The sequence below is a fragment of the Rhea americana genome, unplaced genomic scaffold (assembly GCF_003343005.1).
Source record: "Rhea americana isolate MKP2758 unplaced genomic scaffold, rheAme1 scaffold_61, whole genome shotgun sequence".
Classification (NCBI taxonomy): Eukaryota; Metazoa; Chordata; class Aves; order Rheiformes; family Rheidae; genus Rhea; species Rhea americana.
This window is the reverse complement of record NW_028186768.1, coordinates 2,765,191-2,791,554: the sequence shown is the minus strand read 5'-3', so window position 1 is coordinate 2,791,554 and position 26,364 is coordinate 2,765,191. Positions and strand designations below refer to the sequence as shown.

Genomic DNA, 26,364 nt, shown 5'->3' with positions numbered 1-26,364 from the left:
CACTTACCTATCCAAAATTCATCCTTAGGATCTCCAAAACCAGCCACATAAGTTCTCCAGTTCTTGTAGAAATCTTCCTTTCCATTCTGCCTCCTCAAGAACACCTACAATCACAGCATGCAAGGAGCATTATTGTCATGCTGCCTTTGACATAAGGGATACTAGTAGCTGTGATTTTTGCATTGAAGAGCATGGCACTGATGGCTCCCCCACCCCTACCATCCAACACAGCAGTCTCAATGCAATTACTGAATCGTACAAAGTCTGTTGCATGTTGTTTTTTTTAAATCAAGTCTCCAGTTTGCAGGATTCCCAGGCTCCTCTGGGTTTTGTGGCCTTTTAATTCTTGCCCTCTGCCCCTCACAGCCCTGTATTTCTCAGCCAAGTCCTTCTATACCCCTCAGTCTCCTACCCATGTATTTCTCCAGTTCTTTCTCCCTTTCTCTCTGTGTGTTGCTCCAGCATGTTCAGGTTTGAGGCCATGTCAGAGGAGAGCACTAGCATTTTTACTGCTGTTCATCCATTGTCTTTGTGGGACATGTCCCCCGTAACGGCCTGGGAGCTCTATCTGGCCACCATTTCACATGGCAGCTGAATGAACGCCTTCTCTGGCCTGGCTCCCCCTACAACTGCCTGCAAGGGGTAGTACCTCTGCTTTAATCTCCTTCACTCTCCCTGCTCTCTAAATTGAGTCAGTCCACCTTCATCTCACCTAACTAGCTAATTTAGAAGGTGTGTATCCAATCTAAGATGGTCATCTTAGCTCCCTCAATAGCCAACGGGAGAGATCTATGTTATTTGGCAGCAATTCGTGCTTTTCCTAAGTGCTGAGACCACTGACATGACCATCCCCTAGAGATGCTTTCTCCTTCTCTGACTACAGAGGGAGCTGGCAATCTAGCTTCTAGGCATGGAGGTGTCCTACACAAGACAAAATTCCCCAAATTTATAGACAAGGGAGCCCTACTCTAACGCAGTGCTATGAGAGATGCTGTAGTTGACCAAGGCTGGGACCTGTTATCCCTTCTCACGGCACAATCAGATGACAGCGAGGGTTGTTTTGGACCCTCTGCCCATTACTCACAATCCATCCACCCCCATCCTGGCTCATGTCGCAGAAGACTTGCAGAGGCTGTGCCTTGTCCCCGTTCAGGTAAATTGTGTACAGCCCAGAGGCAGTTTCTCCATTCAGGAGAGCCTGGGAACAGTCTTTAGGATAAGGATAGAGAAGACCAGCTGAAAACGAAAGAAAACAGGGAACAGTCCTTGAGAAATCAGCACTTACAAAGAACGTGGAAAACAGTAACTCATGTAAAAATCTGTATTGGGCCAATGGCACAGGCAGGTTACAGAGCCCAGAAGTTCAGGCCATAATGCTACCCTTCATACAAAAGATTTAGAGTGAAGAGCAGATGATGTAGCTCATAGAGAATATTCAGAGACCAATTTGTCCTTTAAGTAAGCTTTTRCATGTCTGTCTACAGTTTCGGAAGTGCTCTAAATGCCAAAAAACTACCCCTGCTATGATAGGAGTGCATCCTTCAGCTAAATATTTAATTGGCCTGAGCTGTACATACAGCAACTTTTGGGTAAAACCAAACCTGCAAGTCTCTGATTAGGTGATAGAGAAGGGAGAGGGAAATACAGAGGCAGGACTGCAACAATAAATAAATAAATCAGGAATTACTTGCTAAGAAGTATAAAACTAAATGTGTTATGAAACTAGACTTTTTTTAAAAAACAAAGCAAATAATGACAGTTGAAACTAAAGGGAAATGTTGCTATGCATTTCTTTCTAACAACAAATTAATAGCATCATCACAGTCAATACAATTTCTAAACATAAAATAGCTTTTTTTAAAAAAAATCACTAAGGTCGTAAACTTTTTAAGCCAATGGTGCAATTAAGTGATGTTCTGAGTGGGTCCACAGGAGAGTTTCCAACTCTTGCTGCCCATAGCATGACTGTCACTCCAGATCGCTGCCTGTGCCTCAGCTACAGAGAAATTTGCATCAGCTTTGGGATTTGGAGGAAACCATCTCTCAGTGGGAAACTACTTCAGTGTTCCCCTATCACTGAAACTAATAGGACGCATACATATATTTAGAGTTAAGCCCAGGCTTAAGCAGTGTCTGAACAAGAGGCTGACCCTGTGTTTGCATGGGGGGAAGCAGTCTGTTCAGTTCCTGCTTACGGCCAATATAGCGAATGTCATTTAAATATAACCAGATTCAACTCTTTTCTTATTGCTGGTTGAAGATCATTTCCTGTTGGTGGAATTCACTTTGTTTTACATGAGAACTGACTGTGAGTAGACCTAAGGCTCTGTGGCTTTTACTAGCATTTCTGTGAGTCCCTGAGCTGAAGTTAGTGCAAGYGGTGGAAGGAGGAATGCACACGTTTGAAGGTCCTGCTGGGTCTGAAAGGCTGGAAACAGTGAAAAGGGAGACAAATGACAGGCAAGATTTCACAGTTAATACTAAGCAACATTTTATTTTTCTTACCATCAAAAAATGTGTCAGTGAGACCAGTGACTGCCAGCTATGTCAACTGTGAAGTGACCTTCAGAGAACCCAATTTATTATTGCATTCAGCTTGCTGGAGAGCCTTTCCTGCTACAGCTGGAAGGAATATGCCAGTGTGGCAGTATGAAAACCGATCTCAAAGAGGAGAAAAAAACATGTCTAGGAATTCTGCTCTGAGGATCATTGAACTGATTTTTTTGCACACGTGCTTTGCTTCCTTTCAAGCTAAAAAGTTGATTTGTTTTCAACACATAAATAAATTGGAACATCAGTTTGGGTTTTAAAAGTAATTCTCCTTTCAACATTTTACATGGGAAAGGGAGAATATTTACTCAGGAGGATGACTATGGTGGCAAACATGGATGGATAGGAAGAAATGAATTTCATCTTGCCAGTCTGGGAGAAGGAGAWAGGACTATAGCTCAGGGAGCACCGAGACTTTTGCACTGACACTACCAGTGAAYGAAGCACTTACTGACAATTGTATTAAAAAACTTCTATGAGATCTATATCTGCTTATTGTAGAGCTCAGCTCTGTCTTGAGGGCAGTAACTTATATGTTATTTTAGCTGCTTACACACTTCAAGGTTCTTACTTGTGGTGAAAATAGTCTGGATTGCTTTGCTCTTCAGAGATCTGTTCAGTGCCTGAAGTTTCACCGTATATTGAGTAGATGGGCTCAGCTCTGTCAGGCTGTAGGAAGTAGTCTCAGGGCCCAGGATGACTTCCTATATGGAGAATAAATAATACGGAGAAATCTCAGTGGGAAAATCTTAAAGGCTGTAATTGCTACATATTTTACATTTGTAGATTATTTTTATGTAAATTATTTATGGTATTTTAACATTTAAATTATCAATAAAATACTTTTATTCCCTGAAGACTTTTATAATTCTAACTTTCATTAGAAGAATGAGAAAAGCTGTCTGGAAATGAATGTTTATTGTGATAATATTTAAGCTATGTAGCTTCAAAACAAGTTAGCATAAGAATTTGCATGCATTGAACACACATGTTTTATGTATGTCTCACGTGAAACTCTTAAAAAATTAAGCAGGGTCACCCTTTAGTATATGTGTTGGGAAATATCACATATTTCACCCTACCTTACACATCTAACTTTCATGGGAATGGATTCTCCTGAGTTAGGAAAGGTGAATCCCTTTCTTTGGGGCATATGAATTCATTCCATCGGACAGGTTTAGAATGAGGGAAAATGATTGCTTTTGCTTTTTCTCTATCACAGAGAGAGGACTGTCAAAGTTTAGGCTGCAACTTAGCTGTTTCAGGATATGAGTCAGGAAAGTACGTAAGTAAGTTTTAAATTCATTTGTGTTCAAGGCRGCACCTAAACATGCACTTTGTATTTTACCATGTTTAACTTCAGGTGTGTGTTTATGTCCCATGGCCAGACACTACTGAGCATCCCTAGTGCTCTGTTTTAGGACACAGCCTCTCTGGTGTGGATACCAGCACCATACCTTAACTTTGCCATCAATGGACTCGTAGATCAGGAGATAATCAGTGACAGAAGCACGTGGAGGCCTCCAAGTTATCACAGCTGTTTCTGACTGAACCTCAGTGGCACTTAAATCTCTTGGAGCATCTAGCCCTGAAGGAGCCAACAGACCGGTTACAATCACATTCATGTGGAGTTAAGTACAGAGGTTGTCGTATGGGTGGGATACTAAAACAGACTAGGAAAGCAAACTTTTCCTCTACAGAAAATTGAAATTAAACAAAAATCCCATTAATTTATTCATTAAATTCATTTTGTGCTTTAAAAAATGTTATCACTAGAAGTTCTAAACTGTAGTTATTTATCTAAGTTAAAATACCGGCCTGTTTTAGGCATGTTGGTTTATAAGCAGTTGCATCGAAATATCTTTTGAAGCAAAGCTGTGCCCTTTGATATTTCACACAGAAAGACAGATCATATTCTCAGGAAAAACGTTTTGTTTCCAAAGAAGCCTCTTTTGAATAGGAAAACTTTTCATATAATATACTTCATCTGGCTACAGCCTCTCTTCTCCACTGTAATTGTAACAGTGAATTTGTGTGGCTCTGTTCTTAACTCTTCAGTAAATGTTCTTGGATGAGGCAAGTAAATGAGCAGTCTGTGCTCAGTAAAATGAGAACCATGCATCATTTCACTGGTATTCAGAGGAAGCCGTCAGGATGGAACCAGCAGAATGGGTTCAGTATTGCCACCCCACTATCAGCCCCCAAACGACTGCTCCTGCTCTTACTTTGTGCAAGAACTGCTGCAGAACTGGTGACAGAAAACTATGTCCTGGGCCAGCCCAGTGGCCTTCCATCAGAGGAAAATATAGGGCAAAGACTATCAAAATTCAGATTTCTAGGYATACAAAAACATACAATGTGCTGGATGGCTTGATAGTATTGGAAAAACGTGAACCTAGTGGGGACTACACGAGATGGCAGCTTTCCCTCTCTCCCCACAGTGAGGTGTGACACAGCACCTGTAGTGAACTTGGTGGAGAGAGTTTCACTCCTCTGCGTGTCCTTCAGCGCGTGGACCTTCAGTGTATACTCAGTTGCAGGTCGAAGGCCGTTCAGGTCATACTCCACAGTGTTTCCTGACACCATCTGAGTAACTTCTGGTTCTAAGAATCGAACACACAAGAAGAGGACAGATCCTGGCTACCGTTCGGCAGGACAGGCATGTCACAATGTGCTCAACTCCATGCTCTGCTCAGTGATCATATTTTGTACCATGTGGGAGCAAGCATGAAATAGCAGTGWAAGCACAGACCTTATTTCTCTGCTTACACCTAAGCTGAATGTGGGTTAACACTGGAGTCTTCTATCTAAAAGTATTAGCACTCCCTAGTGTTCATATGAATTATAACACTTCCCGAATATCAAATTTCTCTGTTCAGGTCTGAATTAGGAACTTGTAACTAAAATGAGGATGTTTCAAAACACTTCCAATGAGAGATCTCCTTCAAATAACAGCTGCCACCCATCCCGTCCTCCTAGAAYCATACTGCTGCACCCATTTCTGAAAATCCTTCTTAAAAGTTGTGATGCTGACAGCTTATTGACCCATCACTAACTCTGCTTACCATCCTCAGAAACATAGGAGACAACATAATTATCCACGGCGGCAATTGCTGGCTGCCAGGTTGCCAGTGCCTCAGAGTCTGTGATATTCATCACTACAAGGCCTGATGGGCTGTCCAGAGCTGAAAGAAAGAGAATGCAGTATCGAGGGAGTTAGACAAACACGCTCAGCTCCTTGCAATGCTCTGCTTTAATGATATGATACAAAGTTTTTATGATCCCCCTTTGGAATAGTGGAGTTCTCCAGAAAAGACGTCAGCGCCCATAAAGAGACATCTACTGCCTCAACTGAAAAGAGAGGTCAAYGTGTGAAAAGATTAAACACTGGGAACAGATATAACTAGCTCAGATCTATTCTTGATATCATCACTCTTAAGGGCTCTGCCAGAGCTGACATATTTCTTTCAACACCCTCAAGTCGGGACCGCTTTTTGGAGCAAACTCGGGAGATAAAGCTTGGGAAAAAGAACTAATGTGACAGCAACCAATCGCCACTTTGACCTGCAGCTTGCCCAACATGTTTAAAAATAAACCAATCAAACAGCCAGCTAACCACCCAACCCCCCCATGCCCTGCCTTTCTTCCTCATGGGACTCTATCTTGCACTTCATTTTATATCTTCCCTGAACTGGGATAGATGTCTRCCTCCAGCACAACTAGAATGGGCTATAAATATCACTTTATTATCCAATACTCACCTTACTCCTTGCATCTCTGTAAAGATGTTGATCCCCAAGCTCCAATTTCTGAGTCTTTTCTATGGCATGAACAGTGCATTTGAAAATAACTATTTCTTCTGTATGTATTACCTGTTTTCAGAGTTCCAGAGATGGGTTCACTTTCTTCAAAGCCTTTCACAGAGATGATACTAACAGTGTAGTCTACTCCTGGGATTAATTTCACCAGCTTGGTCCTTGTCTTGCTTCCATCAACTGTAACAACACTGGGAGTACCTAAGACAAAGCCAAATGCCAAGGAATTAATAACATAATGTTCCATAAAATACCTAAAGGATGTTTTTCAGCTAGAAGATATTGTGACCACCATAGATGAACTTGTGCAGATCGGGGCTGAATTTTCCCCGATCAGTTACAATCACTAATATTGAGGGACAATTTCAGGAAAAAAATACTATTGCCATGAAACCTAAATCTAGGACATTGGTTTGCGTTTTTTCCTAGAGGTATCCGTGCCAAAAGTAAGAGAAAAAAAGGAACATTTCTGGTTACAAAAATACCAGAAGTTCACAAACAAGACAGGTGAAAACACAGGTCTCTCTATATGCATGTTCATACACATAAAGGGACAAAGCTTGCTAATTTACATGTTTTTTTTTTTCTTATACAGGCTGGAGAAAGATAAGCTATGCATGAGGAGTTTCTCCCTTCCCCATCTCATCTCAGATATAGATACAGTATTCCAAGATTGTCCAAATCTTGTATTTGTGGGTAAGGACTTAGGACATATTTATTTTGAACTATGCATTTATTACAGCAAAGCATTTAGGCAAATACTTAGCTTCAGGATTTTGGATTGCTCCTTTTCTTCTGTGTGATGACTAATATGCTTAAATTTGTGTCTGTGCTTATGTACTATGTTGTCTAGAGGCCTCTATCTTGACCTGTCTTACTCAAAAAGCACTGCTTCTGTGCTCCTGCTATTTTTAATATTTGCTCTTTATGTGATTTTAGCTGTTTCATTCAGTGATGTCCATAAGTCATGCTAAAAGCCTGTTTAAGTATAGGAAGCTTTTTTAAGACATAATGGATGGAATGAAACAACATTGGGGAGCATGAAGAAAAATCACTGCCCTTGCACCATGGTTTATGATTATTATTTTCAAGGRCCATCTTTTCAAATATGCTTAGCTCACGAAGTGCCTATAGAAGAATGAAGCTGTTTGGAAATAAATCCGTATTTAGGAGGCTCAGTGGGAACAGAGGTTTTCATGAATGTGATCCCAACTAGGCATACAGCCATACAARAATCTAGCTCTGAGCTGCCTTGCAAGTGTTGTCTATGAGATGTGGGACACCACGTTCACACACCATGTATGCTCACTTGTATTCCTCCTCAACTGTTGGAAGACACAAGAGATGATCTGTGCAAGATTGCTACGCACTGAGTGATGGACATCAGTGCAACTAACCCTTTCTGCTGGCCCCCTCTACCTCTCCCTCCCTGCACTTACTCACCTCCTGTGACAGGGACATAAGAAATCCGGAAATTCTCCACACGAGTGCGTGGTGGCGTCCAGCTGACTGTAGCTGAGTTTTCCGTGATGTCTGAGAAAGAAATTCCCTTGGGAGATCCGACAACTGCCAGTGGAGAAGAGAGGACAAAGACACCACATAAAAAGAAAAAGGTAAATCATTTGTTTATCAGTCCTTCTTGCTGGAAGAGTGATTTGTCTTAGTCTTCTGTCCCAAGAGCTGTCGCTAGTAATATTCTGTCCAATGTGACAACGACGCAGGAAGCCCCAAAGAGTTAATAGTTTTTTATACTGAGAGTTATAATCTATTTGATCTAAATTTTGTTTTTTCATTGAAATTACAGTAGGGTAAAGCTTGAAACTCTCCAGATATATATCTATATATCATGKCCAGGGAAGTAACAGAAATTTCCATGGTTACAGAAAAATATAGAGGATTATTTATAGGAATATTGTTCTATTACCTAGGATTCAGTGTAACTATGATTTTTTCTACCCAGCTTCACTTGAATGATTTTTAGTTTCCTCATTGAGTGACAGCAGACAACTGCTATTGGCAATGGTGAGAACCTTCCTCCTGAGCATTAAGTTCCTACCAGAGGATGCCTAAAAAGAGTTTAACTCACTTGTTTAAGGGTACTGAGGACTCCATCCTCTCAAGCACTGATTGTCTGCAGCTTCTCTTGGCTTCAGATTAGAAGCAACAAGTTTTTCTTCTTGGAATTTCTATTTGAGACCATGACTTTTCATAGGTAAATTCAAATATATCCATCCAGAGGACATCCAGGTACATCCATCACAAGGAAGGCACTTGGGGTTGCACTGCAGCTCTTTGGTATACAACTCGGCCTCACCCTATATAAACTTGAGCACTACATCTGCCCATATAAGATAGAGCAGTAAAGCGGGACAGATTCACTGGTGTCATCCCACTGTTTTGCCTTGCTGGACTTTGCTGGATTTCTTGCTGATTTCAGAGCAACATGATGCTGCTAGAATGGGCAGAGAATACAGTCCTTTATACACTACCGGTGGGATTTATGGTGATTTTTTTAGACACTGGATTTTTTTAACATACAGGCATACATACAGCCCCAAACACCTTAACTCTTCCAATAGAGACAGAATGCTGCAGCTGCACTGCTTAGAACCAGATGTTGCTCCCATCCAACAACTGCCTTGGACACTTCGATGGCAAAGAGAGTGCCTGTTTGTCAAAATAACCTAATCTAAAGACGTGAACCAACATTTACCACAGTCTGAGTAACATTCCAGTCAAAGGCTTAATGAAGCTACTTCAAAATGAGCATAGAAAGGGCTTCTGGAAGCATACTAAAGAGACYCGCCACTTGGAAGTTTACATTCAGCATCTCACTTCCAATTCATCTTTTTTGACTGTAACCAAAGCAACCCTGACATGTGTTAGAACAAAAATAAACAGCCCACACAGAGAAGGCCATTAGCACAAAAGCGATAGATACCGAACACCAGCCACATTAAGAGCGGTAGAGACAGGCGGTGGGCAGGAGAAGGGGGGGRAAGAGGAGAAAAGAAGCGTCTGTGTTTGAAATAGCTTGGAAAGAACATGTCTGCAAGAAAGAAGTCTAAGAGGGCTGTTTGTTCCATGTGTCCCCAAAGCTCTAACAGCAATACACTAAATCAGCTGGAGGGCAAGGAAAGAAAAATAACTGAGCTCTCCAGAGAAATATAAATTATTTCTCCGGAGCTCACTAGATATGCTGGGACTATAGGGTTTGTTTATAAGGAAAAGCCAAAGAAAGAAAGCAAAAAATAATAAAAGGTAAAGAAGAAAGGAAGGTAGAGTTAGTATAGCTASACGGCACCCAGAGTTGCTACTGATTCAGCTACAGTCTGAGGGAAACAGGAGAGAATACAAAATACCCAGGTAAGAAAAAGGAATGAAGAGGAGGACACTGATTTTCCTTTACAATGCAGGTGCCCTTAGCAAAAAGTGCTGGTGGTAACTCACTCAGGGTTTTSACAGACACAATCATTTCAGTCTTGCACAGAAGATAAAGTCCTCAATCCACCCTACTTGGACACTGTGATACAGACATCTGTGGACACATGCTTTGTGCTTGTGTCCTGTACCAGGTGAACTGCTGTGCAGCACAGAGTGGTCAGAGGAGCCTCAACGTGAGAGGTAGAGACTGGCCAGTGAATAGAGTTGCCCCTCCTCTACTCAGAGCCAGGAAAAAGCAAGTCCCACGTCCCCAACTATCCCAACCATCACTATATTTCTAAGAGCAAACAGCATAAAAGACAATCACAGCAAGCCTCAGTCCTGGAAAAGGCCCTGAGATGGAGCAGAGCTGTTCCCTTGAGCGTAGCAAATGAAAAAGGAGCAAATGAAACAATCTTCTTCAGCTACCTGAAAGCCAAGATTCAGTAGGCATAAAAAATAAGCAGCAAGTTTCTGTCTCCTCATTCATTAAAAAAATGCAGTAGTTGGTCAGATAAAGACAATTTAGGTTATCCTCCAGCATCAACCCTAAAAGCTGTATGAGAGACTGAGGACCTTCCTAGGCTGTGACACTTTTAAAACATCTGTGGTACCTGAGGAGCTGCTATTCTTGGTTTGGGCTAAAAAATGTTCCTTCATTGCTAACAGAATACAGAAATATGTTTATTAGTTCTTTTCCCCTGAGTAACAAGAAGCATCAGGCTACACTTACTACATATGAATAGTATATGAAGAGTTTTAGGATCCTCTCAGATGAAAAATGCCACCCTAGTGTGGCAAAACAGAAGAAAACAGTAGCAGCATGAGACCCTCATTTCTTATCAAGGGTACAAAGCAGCACACAGCCGTGCTGTGGTCCTCTGCTCAGGGCTGAATTGCGCCTCGGTAAACATTACAGAAATGAATTTTCAGGGGACATCTAATGCACCTCAGAGAGCACCAGTGGGCAAACTCCCTTGTGTTGCAGGGAGGCTCTGCAGCTCTGTACAAGGCTACCTCTCACCACTGTGGTTTTACAGCTCGTGTTTTCTCTCACAGCAGAATTGCTGAGGGCAAAAAGATAAACTGCAGAGAGCAGGGAGCTACCCATTTTAGAGTTAGTAAMTGTTTCTTTGCAATCAAACTGGGAATGCTATATATATACACATATGTTTGCCTAATAACTCCTAAATTAAAGATTTAGTTAGATGCCTTGGTGGCCCCAGCTATGTGGTTCAACCTGTGGTCTGAGTTATTTAGCTGACTTTTTGAGGATTCAGCTCTCCAATCAGTTACCCATAGCCTATTTACAGCTGACAAACATCTGTCAGGCTGCAGGCTTCAGTATCTGACATACTCCTAAATCTCTCTGAGAGCTGAATAAAAATGTAGCCATGAGGAAAATGATAGCTGTTAGTGGTTTATCATAAATAATCTGGGAGGCAGTGAAAATGGGGACATACTGCTAATAAGTGTAACTGACTTTAAACGTCCCTCTCCACTACAAGTTGACCTTCACGAGCATGGAGAAAGGTGGCTTGTGACGGATGCGTGTTCTGGTTCGTGTAAAAGCCTGGGTGAATGCACATATTTCCTCATTGTTTATTCAAGGGAGATGGCAGCAGTCAGAAATGTGCCTTTCCATGCTAAAAAGTGCCACCACAAACCTTGAGGTGAATCATGAGGCCCTCGCACACTGAACTTGGGCTTCCTCTTTTCCTCTCCCTCCTCCTTAACTTGGGTTGATAGCAAATTATTACACTTTAATATCAGCACGCTCAAAAATTTTGAGAGAGGGAATTTGGATCAAAGGGGTTCATTTGCTTTAAATAAAAATATTTTGTTTCACTGATGCTTTAAAAAGAATAACTTTAAAGGATTTAAATAAGTTTCAAAAAGYGACTATGCTTTTCACAGAAAAAATGGAAAGACTTCATTCGAAAGTGCCAAATTGAAATGTTTTAAATTGTGAATCCTTTTTTGTTTAAATCAATCTGAGGAATTCAACCTGAGCCTCAAGAATATTTTACTTGATTAGTATCACTGACACTGTGAAAATGAGGCTTTGTTCTGGTGGAGATTTTTCAGAAACATATAGAGGTTTAGCCTAAGTTCAGACACCAGGCATTTTCATTTTCATTTTCATTTAGAAAGTTTTTTTCATCATGTGAGACGATGAAAGAAAAAGAGCTCCATGTTGTGGAATCGGTATACTGTAACTGAGGATCAAGGTTTTAGTATCTAAACAAAACAGTAATTGGCACTTATTCCTGCTTCTCTTCTTCTAGATGATTTTATCTGGATAATTCACTAAGCTAATTCACTTCAGGATACTTGACATAAATGAATGGGAATGTATAGCAACTTCCACTGGGGGATTTCAAAGGACTTCTCAGACACTGGAACTTTAATTTTGCAAGAAACTCAAGTTTACCTTGAATTATTAAGCAGCTGTTACTCCTAATAAAATAAATCTGAGTTAATGGTGCTCAGTCCTTTGCTGATCAAGTCATAAACAAACTTCTCAATACCTCTGGTAAATCCATTTCATCGTTCCTCCTTTCCTAGGAGGCAAATTGATGTGAAGTGGGGATATATAATTAGTCCCGGGAGATCACCGATAGAACCTGATACAAACAAAATATATTTCTCGGCTCCCAAATCTAATCGTTTAGTTTTTAGATTCTGCTGCCTACTTGCAGATCATGGGAGTAAATAAATAAACCACATCAAATAGGTAATGATGAAGCTAAGGAATCAGAGATGATTGGTTATAAATCAGTACACTGCATAGCACAGAAACTTGGATGAGGGACATGGAGAAGACGATCCGAACACATCAGTAACAGCTCAAACCATCTAGGAAAAGGAGAGATGTTAAAATAAACAGGGATGAACACGTTCTGCTTTTGTTACTGCAAAGACAATACCTGTGGTTGCTATTGCATTTATGGGTTGGGAACGTCGTCCACTGCTAACTCCATGGAGCTCAATTTCATACTCAGTACCCTCTTTCAGCCCCGATATATCCTGGGTACGCTCATGGCCCGGTACTATTAGTTCCAGTGGATCAGATCTCCTTTTAGTATCCCTGATTTTTAGAACAAAACTGTCGAAAACCCCATCATCTGCAGTCCAGGACAGACGGAAGCCCTCTGGGGTAGCATCTGAAACCAGAAGGTTGTCGACTTCTGGTTCTGCTTCTAAAAAAGGAGAAGATAGCAGTAGGTGGGAGGGAAAAAAAGATGACTTTTTAAACCAGCTCATTAGTGACCCACTTGAAGTCTGGATATAGCACACCGCAAGAATCCAACCATAGTTCAAAGAAAGGGAAACAATGTCTGCTATTAAAAAAAAAAAGTATATTAGCATTACACACATCTTGAAGAAGATATATGTGAGTCTGTGTGGGCCCGCTCAAACTTTTCACTGTTTCATAGCAAACCCAATATATAGACATACACCATTTGCCTCTGCCATGCAAAATTAAACATGCTCATAGTAAGTTTGATGTGCATTTGTCCCTTGCTTTTCACTGAGCTACCCATCATATGTGAAACTTCCATGTATAATAAAAACAAGCTCTTGTTACACATCTGCAGCCATGCCTGTAATATTGTCAGATCTCCCTCTGTTAGGAATACATCACAGAAGCCACTTGAAAGAGTCTTTTCCTTCATGCAAAACCCTTTTTCCATGCAGTTCTGGCCTCTAATGTTTCTTCAGTGAAGGGTAAGTCCTTCACTACCGTATTAAATGCTGAAGTAACAACAAGGAGTCATGAAAATCCATATCCCTTAAACTGCACACTTAAATACAAATTGAAAGACCTACTGTTGTTACTGAAAGAACTCACTCAAGAGGATCCCAGGCTTTCTAAGATATTAAGTTACTCTGAAATATCTTTAACTCAGTATGGTCAAGCATCGTTACCTACAGACGTGTTACTGGAGTGTTTGGGTTTTTTTTCAGTATATCCAGTGCACTTATTTCTTCCACAGGAAGACATTCCCATTTATTTTCTCACCAATCTCCAATCAGGTAACCCTCAGCTTTACTGGTGCATAGTCATCAACATGCAGATGAGCCTGGATGATTATGGGGCTACGGAATCAGTCTGCAACGATTTTCCAAGAAAGCTCAAATGTAGCTGGAAAACAACAGCTACGATGAGTTTGAGAACATGAACTAAGGTTTCATGGAGAGAGATACCAACTTTATGTGTGGCAATGATCACACTCGATAGTCTGTGGGTAGAACCCACGGAGAGAATGAGAGAGAGGAGACCATGGGCAGGAAAGCCAGTATGATTCTCCTCCTGATAGTTAGGTTGGAGGCTCTGAGRTGCCCAGCAGCTTTTAACAAGATAAGCTCTTGCATGCAGCCATTTTTTGTTAAAGACTCCAGTTAGAAGTACCTGCATGACCACAGCAGAAACTTTCACACGTCATGCTTTTCTATCGGCTCCCTCTCAGAGCCGAAAGGGAAATGTCAAGTAAAAAGGAATGGAATTTCATTGGTGAACCTATCAACCACAAGGAGTTATGTGTAGCCACGATGCAGAAAAGGATGCAAAAGCCGAGGTTTGTTTTGAAAATGGATTGCATGAAACATCTTCCAAGAAGTGAGAAGTAAAGCAAGAAAGAGTGGAAGAGAACAATTTGTTCACATTGAAGTACCTGTAACAGCCACAGTGCTTAGGGGCTTTGTTTGGTGCCCCTTGGCAAAACCATAAAGCATAACCTCATAGCCAATGCCAGTAATAAGGCCTTTAAGCTTCAGCTGCCGCTGGGCTCCTGTAAGGAGGAACTCCTGTGGGTCCAGCAGCCTGCCAGAATCCACCACGACTACTAGAAAGTTGTCAAAGGCATTCTCCGATGCCATCCACGACACTGTGAACCCGTAAGGGTTAATATCAGAGACAGTTAGGTTTTCCAGTGGGGGCATGGCCTCTAAAAGAAGGGAAGGTGCAAAAACACACAAAAAAGAAGTGAAAAACATTGCAAATTAGAAAATGTCACAGACTCCACCAAACATCAATCACAATTCCTTCCCCCACCCCCCAAAAAATATGGATTTAATGGAAATGCAGAGCCAGGATGAGAAGACTGGGATTTTCAATGGAGCCTTCAGACGTTAGCTGATCAGTTCTTCATTTTCATCAAGGATGTGTCAGCACCTCATCTCAYAGGCTCCTTTGAAATTCCTTCAAAGCTCACTACATAAGCACATTTCTCTTGTTACACATGCACTATAAAAAACGAATATATATATATATGTGTGTGTATATATATATATGCATACCATAAAAAAGCCAGTTGAAATTGAAACAGTTTTAGAAATGTTATGCACAAAGCTGTCATTTCCTTCCACTTGTTTCYACTGGCAATGTTTAAGGGACAAGCCTCAACTTTGACATTCACAATTCCTGTATTTTGCACTTTTTTTACCTCTCTACTTCACATGAGTATCTCCAGCTTTTCCTTGTCATTGTCATTGATGCCAGAAGGACAGCCCAAAGCAGGACAGTAATCAGGCAGGGTTATAGCCAGCGCAAGCGCTAAATACTTGCAACGTTGATTTTTTAAAGGGATAGGAGAGAAGCAAGAGCCTGCGCTGGCTAAGGACAGGGGCTAATGATTGAAGAACAGAGCAATCATCTGCCTGAAGATCTTCATAGACAACTACTGATGTGACATGTTGACAACTTAGAGAAATTCTAGGGCAGTTTTTTTTTTCACATCAATCTGATACACATCCAAATTTAGAGGCTGAAGACCAACTTCTCAAAACTTTCTCATCATAATCCTGAAAAATTAGGCCAAATTTTCACRGGATATTTTCTCAGTGTTTTATGCTCTTTCAAAATCTGACAGGACAAATAGGGAAATCAACTGGCTCTGCTAAGCCCTGGGTCCCACCCACAGCCAGTATTTCTCTAATTTTTTTGTCAAATCTGGCCTTCTAGTTGCAGGAGCTTATCCATCAAATCTTGCAGTTACTCAAATTCCACTCACTTAAGAAAATACCAGTTGGTTAAACCCAGAAATGTAGCTGGGAAAAGGTTCTGAGTTTGGTTTTGACATCTCAGGATTGTTGAAATAATTGTTTTGTTAGAATTTGGTATAAAAACTCCCTCCTGAAGTTTTACAATCTTTACATTAGATGTTTACACATTGGGATTCTGTCATAATTTTATTAATTTGTAGCCATTTGTGCAACTTGTTTACTGTTTCTAATCAAGCATTCCCAAACATCCATGTTTCAGTTTGTTCTCTAGGAGGGTGGGTAAACAAATAATGAGCCCCAAATGTTGAAACTGTTACCGTGGGATAGGTGTTGCGCGACACCAACACTCTAAACCCAGCAGGTTTATGCAAACTGCTGGCACTTCTTACTGCTATGCACAGAGTGCCACATGTTTACCCAGCTGTGGGAAGCTTCCTTTAAAAATYCCAATTTCCATGTTGCATTTTTCAAAAGGAGGCATCTGGGCAATGGTGGAGCAAAAGAACAGGAGCTGTGAAAGCAAACAGTGATTCATTTCTAACTACAAGTCATCAGGGAGGCAAGTGTAAAATGCAACCATTTTCTTTAAGGGAAACGGTCAAGAAGGTTGTCTTCCACAGAAAGCACTATCCCAGATGATGTGAYGGACACTGCTACTGCGGCTGCTGAACCTGCTGTGTGTTGATAGAGTCATAACAAAAAGAAAAAGGCCTGAGTTTTTGCTTTAATTCTATTTAGGGCTTCCAGATGACTATGTGACAAGCCCTAGCAGTGCATACTGGCCACATAATACCTAGAATGCAAACTCCATGGCATTTATTTGATGTCTTAGGAGGTATGCGGTGTTTAACCAATCTCAGCCAAAATCTGGTCAAAATATTCAGGTGCAGGTAAAGTATGCACTGAAGGAACATCACAAGAGAAGAAGTGGTTTAAAATTCAATGCTCCCTGGATCTTTCAGATGGAACTATTGAGGGTAAGATAAACTGCAAACATGAGGTGGACTTATTTCCCCCTCAAACTATATTTAAAAAGGTCATTACATCTGGGAGAAAGACCCAGGAGCGCTCTTAACTCCTTTGAACCTAGTGCTTATCCTGGACAATTTCTCTAAGGGTCAACATGACTGTTTGACTCATCCCCACAGGAAGCCAGCAAATGAAACTAGTGTTGCTGGGAAAGATACTCAGTGCTGTAGAGAGTCCTTCCTTTCATCCATGCTGAGATATATATTTTTGTAAAACAATAAATAGACTCCAAACCTTTAAGCAGGTACCTGTCATGACAAAAGCAGTGAGGGGCTCTGTGTGAACACCCGCATCGGTGGTGCCCTTAATGTTAATGTCATAGCCAGTGTAATCTAGCAGGCCTGAGATGTGAGCACTGCGAGCACCTCCTGACACCGTAAGCTCCTGGGGTTCATGTGCTGCATAAGAATCTCTAACATGGATAACAAACTTGGCAAAAGGCCCATCTCTTGTGGTCCATGAGAGGTTGAAGCTGTCGGGGGTAACGTTTGTGAGTGTGAGCGTGCCCAGCTGTGGCTCAGCCTCTGAAGGAGAGAGGAACACAGGTAAAGAGACAGCGTTACTCAGTGGTGGCAGGGTGAATTGGCAGTGGAGAGTTAGAGCTCCTTAAAGCTATGCCTATACACACCTTTTAGCACTGATTTGCAGTGAAGAAAGAAGAAAARAATATTGCAATAGCTATTTGTAAGGATTTAGAAAGAAGTCAGTGCTGAGTTTTAATTTATTTTTCTCATTTAATTTTCCTAAATAAACTCAATTTTCCTAATCAAATGTAGACCTCATTTACAGAAGTACCACCAGCATACAGCCTCAGGGTAAAACCATGGAAACTGCAGTTACTCAGCATTGAAAAGCTGAGGGGGAGACCCAAATCCCCAGGAAGTTCAAAGTAAGATAAAGTAGAGTTCAGGCATGAATTAGGTAAGTCCAAAATGTGCGTCCTTGAAATCCCAGTTCAGGTTCTGCTTAACGATTCTGTTGCCTAGAGTTGTAGATACTTATATTTTTGAATCCTGCAGTTTATTATCTGTTTCAGTCCTAGCAGTGATTAGGTCAGCATCAATATTGGGCCAAATCTTCCCTGGGTTCAACAAACAAAGTGTTCCTCATCCTCTGATTAGGCACCAGTAGGCAATGTCTAGTGGACAGGATGAAAAACTTAACACAGCAGCAGTTTTCCTTTCCCTCCAAAAGGAGACTGCTGCTGGTCTACTTCTCTCTGACAGTTCAGTGGTCAGGGCACTGCTTCAGGAAGCAAAGACCTTCCTGTTCTGCYGGAGGAAGTTCAAAACCACATCTCTCCCCCGTTGGAAAGGAACCCTGGCTTTCATGCTATAGCAGGAGGAGCTCTCTTCATCCTTCCTGGTTTGAAGTCGTTTCATTTAGCATAAAATCATTAAAGATTCACTGGAGTGGAGAGAGAGAGCACAAACATGACCCTGCTGTCTGGTGGTTGAGTCTCTATTTTTTCTCTTGCCAATTGGATATAAACCAGAACACCTAGGGAAATACAGCTAGCAAGATACAAGAGAGTAGTTACACAAGCAATTCATGCTGGGAGAAAAGTAAGCAGGATATATCTCACTGACCAAGAGAACAACGAAAGAATGAAAATCTCTTCATAACTAAAACATGAACCGCTGCAAGATGTTCCAACTTTTGTTCCCCATCCCTCATCACAAGACTTTTAAAAAATAATTCATCTCCTTCTCTGAAAAAGTCTAGGAACAAGTGCATCCAAGTGGCCCCAGTTAAGGACACATGCTGGATCTGTTGTCATGCTGTCAACTAGTGACCAGCAGCGTCACCGTGGCTGACAGTGAAGATGCCATCATGTAGGCATGATACTTCTGAAGAGAGGGGTGGGGGTCAGAAAATATTCACAATGCAAACAGGCATGGGTGAAGAACCCAGTGAAACTGAGCATGGAGTCATCAGCCCTGCATGCAGGTCAAAGAGAACAAAACGATCTTTTCCAATGCAATCCTGAAATGGCCACATTCCTTTACATGTTACTTACAYCCAGTCAGGCAGGCTCACATCATGACACCCAAACTCCAGAGAATTCCACATGCAACAGAAGTTGAAATTATCTCTTTAGGCAAGCCTCAGTAAGCTCCCATTATCTCGGAACCACCAACACCATGGGAAAAGCTCTGGCATCCAATGCAGCCAGACAGGCCGTTCTCCTTTAGGACTCAAAGGTCTCAGTGCACRTAACAGAGCAGTGGGCTGAACACCAAGAAAGGGTGGATTTCYTTTTCAAGCTGAGTTCTCTGCTGGAAATGCATAAAATGCCAGGCAGAGAAGGATGTTGGAACCAGCACAAGGTGACCGGATCACTCCATGCAGTTTTGGCTGGACAGCTAGCATGCTGCCTGAAACTCCCATGAGACAGGCAAATGTCTTGGAAGACATTTTACCTTTCCAAACAAAGAACCAAAGTGACATGCAGGTGCCAGTCTCATCTGACAAAGACATGAAGGCCCCCTCCCCCAAGAACAAAGCAAGTGAGGATGGGATAAACAGGAAGATTATTCCAGATCAAATGCAAAGATAATTCTGTGAAAAACGACAAGCAACTGGAGCAAGACAATTATATATACACAGAACTTGCGGATAGGTGTATATATAAAGGAAACCGATTATGGTTTACCACTGGCTCCCTTAATGCTGGGGACACTTTTTCAGCCTTTTCCATTGTCTCAGGTTTCTCTTTTTCCAAGTACTCTTAGACTCAGCTTATTTCAGCCTACCCTCACAGCAATCTTCCTATAATTTACCAAAGGAACGATGATGAGTTGGAGACATGTTTTAGAGCAGTTTGGTGGACAGTGAAGGAAGGAAGAGAGAAAAGCAAACCTTGAAGTTGAAACAGCGAAATACCTGTGGTTGCCAGTGCTGTCAAGGTCTGACCACCTTGCCCATCAATTACACCATGGAGTTGGACAGTGTAATTAGTGGCAGCTCTGAGGCTGGTGACCACATAGCTCCGGGAAGCCCCCGGCACTGTGTGCACCAGGGAGTCCAAAGGGAAGTCAGAGTTTCTGACTTCTAGAATAAAATGATCAAAGACATTGTCCTGCGCTTCCCACATGAGCGACATGCTTTCTGAGGTAGCATTTGATACAGTGAGTTTGTTAAGGAGAAGTTCCTCTACTACGGGAAGAAAAACAAATGGAAATGTGTTGCAATTATTAAAACCCAAAGCAATAAAAGTTTGAATTTTACATGAGGYATAGGTTACAAAGAATATTTAGCCTTGTTCAATGTTTTTCATTCCAAGACCCCTACAATCACCCTGCCCACATTACCTGTGATTCAGTGAGGATAATCACAACCTGCTGGCACTAGAAACTGCAACCCTGTATTACTGATCTGATCACTAATATTTGATATTATGCTTAATTTCATTGACCTTAGGAAGTTCAAGAGCACTTTGTGGGTCATAGCTCTTCCCTTTTTAAGCTTATTTTAGTATAAAACTAGGTATATTCCTTAATACAATCTGTATTAACTGTGCAATCTATTACCAAGTTAATCTATTACCATGACAAATTGCTATGACAACTTTTTCTAAGATCATGTCAATAAGCAAAATTTGGTAGACATATTAAATTATCACAATATGAGCTGTTGTCTGCCTGCTTTGAAAATGTGCCTTCTGCTTCTGTAATCTAGTCCTCTCCTTCCACATTCACACGGTAATTAGCCAGCACACATCTAACATTTGACTTCCCTCTCTCCAACAGCTTGTACTGGAAAAACTGCCAGTCGTAAAACCTCAAGATGTGCAATGTGCCAACAGCTAAATGCTTATTTATTTCATTTACTCACATCAAGTCAAATGCACTCTTCTCATCCAATGTAAACTGAACTCTAAAGTTAAATTAAAGCAATGCATTGGCTTTGTAGGCATCTACAGACAAAAATGTGCCTGAAACCTATTTGGAGAAGCAGGATAAAAATGATATCCAGAAATCTGCTTATCTGAGAGCAATAGTGCTTCCTTAATGCAGAGTAACAGATGGCAACACATGCTGCAAGGGTAACATAATGTATCATCTCCTGGTTGGTTCTTGTGAAATTTGCTGTTTTTCATTTGTATCTCAGGTTGCCCCCCCCCCCCGATGTTTTGAGTGAAGAGAAAATATATTCTTATGTGAAAGCAATCGCATCACATTGTGATTGACTGACTTGGCTGGATAGGATGGTGGATTGACATTCACAGTTCCAAATGTCTCCAGTGGGTCTTCCCTGGGAGTTGTCAAGGAAAGAGGTAGAGGATTTGGCAATGGGTAGATTGATGGGGTAGCAGAGGGCAGGGAAAGGGGCACAACCTGGAAGAAAGGGTTAGAAGAAAGGAAAGTTAGCATTGAGGTAGGTTTATATACCTGTTGTAGCTGCAGCACTTATTGTCTGAGTGCGGAAACCATGAGTGATCCCATAGAGGTAGACAATAAAATCAGTGCTGGGGGAAAGCCCTGAGATATGAGCAGTTCTTGAATTGCCTGAGATGTTGAATTCCATGGGCTCCAGCAACCTGTTAGAATCAATAATTTCAATAGTAAAGATGTCGAAGTCCCCACTGGTGGTTGTCCAAGAAAGGTTGAAGCTTTCAGGAGTAATGTCGGAAACGGTTAGCTCACCAACTTCTGGGTGTGCTCCTGAGGAGGAAAATAACATTGGTCAGAATGGGACAGGCTCGTACTTCCATTCACTCAGAAATGATGAGCTTTGCTCTGCTCATGCWGACAACACTCTAAGCTGCCCTGGGAGAAAATAGTTTGAGAAAAAGCTTGCTACAGGTAAGCAGGCACTAAGAGGAAGAAATTAAATTAATGTACCTCAAAATGCTACATAAGGTGAGGAGGAGGGGAAGAAAAAGCTCTAAAGTTATGGTTGTTCACCTTTGCTTCCAGGAGTGGCCATGCACCTTTGAGGTTTGAGCATGAAAGCAGATGCAAAGGAAGAACATTTCCAAATCCAAGGCTTGAAAAGTCAACTTTCACTTTTAGTGGAAGATAAAACTAGAGCCATTGCTTCATCCAGACGGAAAAATTGTGTTTTGTTTTAGCTCTTCTACTTTCCCTTTCAGCTTAAGGCTATGAAAGCTGGCATGTAATTTGGGAGCTGGAGCCAAAATGCAAAACAGTGGTAGCTGCCTTAGGGTTTCTTCCTCTCTGTAGACATCCCTAACACGCAACAGGAAGGCTCAGAAAATTCTGACAATTGGAAGTCCCCAGAAAGGAAAATTTTGAAAAGCTGGGTGCTGAGTGTGACCCAGAAAGGGAAGGGAAAACCTCAGCAGGGCATCTTCTGTTGTTTTTATTAAGTTAATAAAAAGAGAGCACATTGTGTGTTTAGGCAGGACACCCATGAAGTCATTTTCTTCTTTGTGCCCCTACAGCCTACTTTGTCTAGTCGCAATTATCTATTTTCATTGGACAGTCTGCTATCAGCTCACACTTAGGGCTCTCAAAGCGCAGGACTTCAGCCTGTAGAAGGATAGAGCCAAAGCCTTGTGTTACAAGCATTTCTACCTAAGCCAAGTTGCTTTAAGCAATATTGCAACAAACAAGCTCTACTATGCCACTTTTTCAATTCTGTTTAATTCTCATGTATACTTTTATCTCCTTCCATGCTGGACAATGTATCCTCAGGGAAAACACACTCCATCCACTGCACAATTGCAGCAGGTTGCAATGAGCTGTGAGGAAGCCTAGAGGTAGCAGATACTGTCTACAAGAAATCATCTCAAGGATGAGCCACTGCTGCCCCTCTATTGCCAATCAATTCATATCTTGCTTCTTACCAGTGATCATAGTATCTAGAAGGGGCAATGAGCCATATAGGGTAGACTTAAGTGTATTTTCTATGTCTTACAGTAGGAGCTCATGAAAAATTCCACTGTCCCATTTATCTAAACTGCAGTATTTTATAACATCAGTCAGAAAACTATTTTCATGTCTCTTGATTAGTGTCACGCAACCTTCCGATGATGTGAGGCTTAACTTTCTTCTTTCAGATCAGTTCTATACCAGTGTAATCCTGTTGATTTGGATCTTGCATTATATCTTTTCCAGAGCAATCAACCAAACTAACTTTATACCGATCAATGATGATACTACTCTTGGTAAGCATCCACTTCTTTTCCATGGACAAACTTATGGAAGGTGGTTGTCCTTGAATTTGAGTCAGCCGCACCCATTACATTCCTGAGCTTGAACTTACTCAGAAGTTGGTGAATCGTTTCAGAAATAGCCTCTAAAGGATAATACCAAGAAACTCTTCACTGATTACCTGGGCTATAAAGAACAGGTATTTATAATTTTAAGCTATTCATTTTATATTTTAAAATATTCATAATTTCAGGCTTTTCTGACTATGTTCAACAGCCACCTAGGTTTTGCAATTAGTGTCAGCCAGCAGAGAAGTGAATAAAAAGGAGCAAAATAAGCCATTCTGAGGGTAAAGCAAACAAACAAACAAACAAAAAGCATTCCTAAAAACAAACAGCTCCATGAGGGCACTGAGACTCTTATTGGAAAGTCTGATGATGAGACATTTCCATGCCAAAGATGTTCAGCCAAGCTTTAATGAGTTCAGTGCACCTCAAGCAAAACAGACCAAGTGAGCAAGCTCTCGCTAGCAGATGAAATAGGTCTGGGTCATATCGCCATCTGCAAAGTAAGGGAGACATGAGGCTGAGTGAATGACTTGAAAAGATACCTGTCGTGGTTTCAACAGAAAGGGGTTTGGTCCTGTAGCCTTGAATCACACCTTGAAGTGTGATGGTATAAGGTGTATTGGCCTTGAGRCCTGTAATATTCATAAAGTGAAGTCCACCTGGGACTGTGACAGTCCTGGGTTCTTCTGGTTTGTCAGACTCCTGCACCTGAATGATAAAGTTCTCATAGGCCCCGTCAGTTGCTGTCCAGGTGACTTGGAGACCATCCCAGCTAATCTCAGACACTGATAACTTCCCGAGTTCAGGTTCCTCCTCTGAATAAGGACAGAGAGTCAATTAGTTACACAGATTACAGATAATGGAAATGAGGTATAACCTAATGACTGTTCACATTAATGAATTTCATTTGTAATCAATGTCATGGAGCATGGCATGAGTCTCTCTTCAGAGACTGGGCAATACAGAACAGTAAGGAAAGAACCACCAAAATAGTCATATTAATGCTAAAACAGTGCTTGCAGAAGACAGTTTACAGACCGTCTTACAGCTGCAGATGTTCTGTCAACATTAATTACAACTCCCTATGAGACAAGTATTACTATAACCACTTCACTGCAGCTATTAAAAACTCAGTGTTCGTCATTATGAAGTAACTGTGCAAACTGCAAAAATGTCAGTTTTAAGGGTAAGAGGATACTCTGAGCTTATAGTACTTAGGGCTTAGATGTTTATGCTTTTAACTGTGTCCGTGAAAGATACTACTTATCCTTTCGAACTATTTCTAATCCAAAACAATAAATAAAGRAAGTTTTCCTCTCTGTCTGCATGTTATCAGTTTAATAGATTTGTCTCCTTTACGCTAAATTATTCTGTTCCAAAATCTTCCTGGAGGCAGAGAAATTTAGATTTTTAGAGTTACTGATTTTAATCTACAACTGAAATCTGCATTCACAGAAATCAGGATTCTAATAAGCCATCACAGGTGTAGTTGAGGAACATGGGAACTATCTGAGATAACTCTCTAATGCTGTTAAATTTGAAAGTTTAGGTCATTTTCTTAGTAAGAATAGAAAGCTGTCTGGTACTGAGGGAATACAATTGACTCCTTAAAATCAGCAGTCACATGGGAAAATGCCACAGTACTACCTGTTTTTTTCCACATAGGAAATCTTGTCATATAATCTATCATTGACCTGCGGGCTAGGATGACTTTCTATTACTTTTCTTAAGCGCTTGCACTGCTGACACAAGCACAGTACTAAGAAGAGAGGCTAACTGAATAAAGGACTGAGCATTTACAACAGAGAGATCATCTATGGAAGGAAACGAATTGGATTTGACAGTTTTAAACTTCAACTTAAAGTTTTACATATATTTGAAGATGGTGCAACTAAAGTGTAGGTAAGGGAGAACTAGGCTCGGTGACATTATTCACAGAAATTTTTTACTTGTGATAACAGTGCTAATTCTGTGACTGCTGCATGACCTCATATAGATAGATGGGGCTGTATTTGCAGGGCTGGYGCTCATGGATCACTCTCAGCTATCATCGTGTGATCTACTCATGCTCAGATACTGCACCTACACATAGTAAATTGCTATGACTCAGGTACATAGAAGTCTTGATCAGCTCTTCTCATCCTATTAGAAAGGATAAAATTATTTACRGAATAACACAAAGATGTTAAAAAGGAAAAGCATGAATCCAGAACTGTGTTGATTAATCAGGAGCAGGAATGAGACACTCCTCAAGGCAAAATTGAACTCCTGTCAAAACAGCACCATTTAGCTGAAAAAGAAAAAGCAGGACAGAAAAGGAATTGGCTGTATCAGAAATGAAGGATCTTTCAATGGCAACAGAAACAAATAAAACAAACACATTTCCTTTAAATGAAAATGCAACTAAACCAAAAGTAACAGTATGGCAAAATCTTTCAAGTAAAACGAGGAATGCAGGAATCATCACATCTTAAAAGCAAGTTAGATTTCTCTGAAGARTGCTCAATTTCATTCTCCTCCAAGATGCAGAGTCCCTTTCCCCCACATTTATCTTTCATGCATGTCTGAAATGGACGTACACATAACCCCATCATGCTCTATAGAGACTAAGAGATTTTCATATACAATCATGCACCGACTTGGATTTTGGAGAGTTCAAAAAGCCCCATCCATAAATCGTCCAACATATATGACAAAACAATGACAATATCATAGCAAACGATATCAAGAGATGATGTTTCTTAACTGAAAAAAAGAGAACAAACCATTGAGAGATAAGATTGCTCTAAYCATGTACCAGGTGTGCAATAATCTGTATGTTACTGCRTAAATACTTTATCTCATATAGTGAATTTGGTTTTAGGTGATGGACTGGCATGGTCACTAGTCTTCAGCTAGGTTCTCCAGTCATGAACTTAACCATTGGTATTTTGATCATTATTGAACTGAGCTCTTTGGCTACAGGCCTGTTTGCTCATCCAAATCATATGTTACGGATAATAGGTGGAAGTGTTCAGAAAGGTATACTCCCAATGTGTTACTGTCTTTTTTTTCTCAGACATCACCACTTTCATGCCAATGCTGCAAACCACAACCTCCTTGCGATCTTTCTTGTGTTTGAACCACAATCCAGATAGATCCCTGTAACATCTTACTATTTTCATTTGCCTTGGAAATAGCAGATGCATCTCGATCTCTCTTTGCATGCAGTTTGAAAAGAGAGAATTGATGCTATGACACTTTAAAAGCTGCATGGGGCATTGTCCATGCTGTATAACTCAAGGCTGGCTCTCATTCCATAGCAGTAAGTGATTTATTCCGTGCATTAAAAAAAAAAAAAAAAAAAAA

General features: G+C 41.0%; 1 protein-coding gene across 3 annotated transcripts in view; it reads right to left on the bottom strand.

Moving 5' to 3' along the window:
- The window catches only part of TNC (tenascin C), a 73,644-nt gene that overhangs the window by 4,136 nt on the left and 43,144 nt on the right, over positions 1–26,364 (bottom strand). For 2 of the 3 annotated variants that reach the window (XM_085320108.1, XM_085320109.1), the window contains 11 exons: positions 23,559–23,831; positions 21,221–21,493; positions 12,719–12,991; positions 7,809–7,931; positions 6,423–6,566; positions 5,616–5,735; positions 5,010–5,153; positions 4,008–4,138; positions 3,122–3,254; positions 1,085–1,236; positions 8–104 (listed from right to left, as the gene is read on the bottom strand). In XM_085320108.1, coding sequence (XP_085176234.1) covers positions 8–104; positions 1,085–1,236; positions 3,122–3,254; positions 4,008–4,138; positions 5,010–5,153; positions 5,616–5,735; positions 6,423–6,566; positions 7,809–7,931; positions 12,719–12,991; positions 21,221–21,493; positions 23,559–23,831 — 1,863 coding nt within the window. Of the gene's footprint in view, positions 1–7; positions 105–1,084; positions 1,237–3,121; positions 3,255–4,007; positions 4,139–5,009; positions 5,154–5,615; positions 5,736–6,422; positions 6,567–7,808; positions 7,932–12,718; positions 12,992–14,467; positions 14,741–17,074; positions 17,351–19,712; positions 19,986–21,220; positions 21,494–23,558; positions 23,832–26,364 lie in introns of all 3 variants that reach the window. The other variant, XM_085320110.1, reaches the window with a different exon arrangement.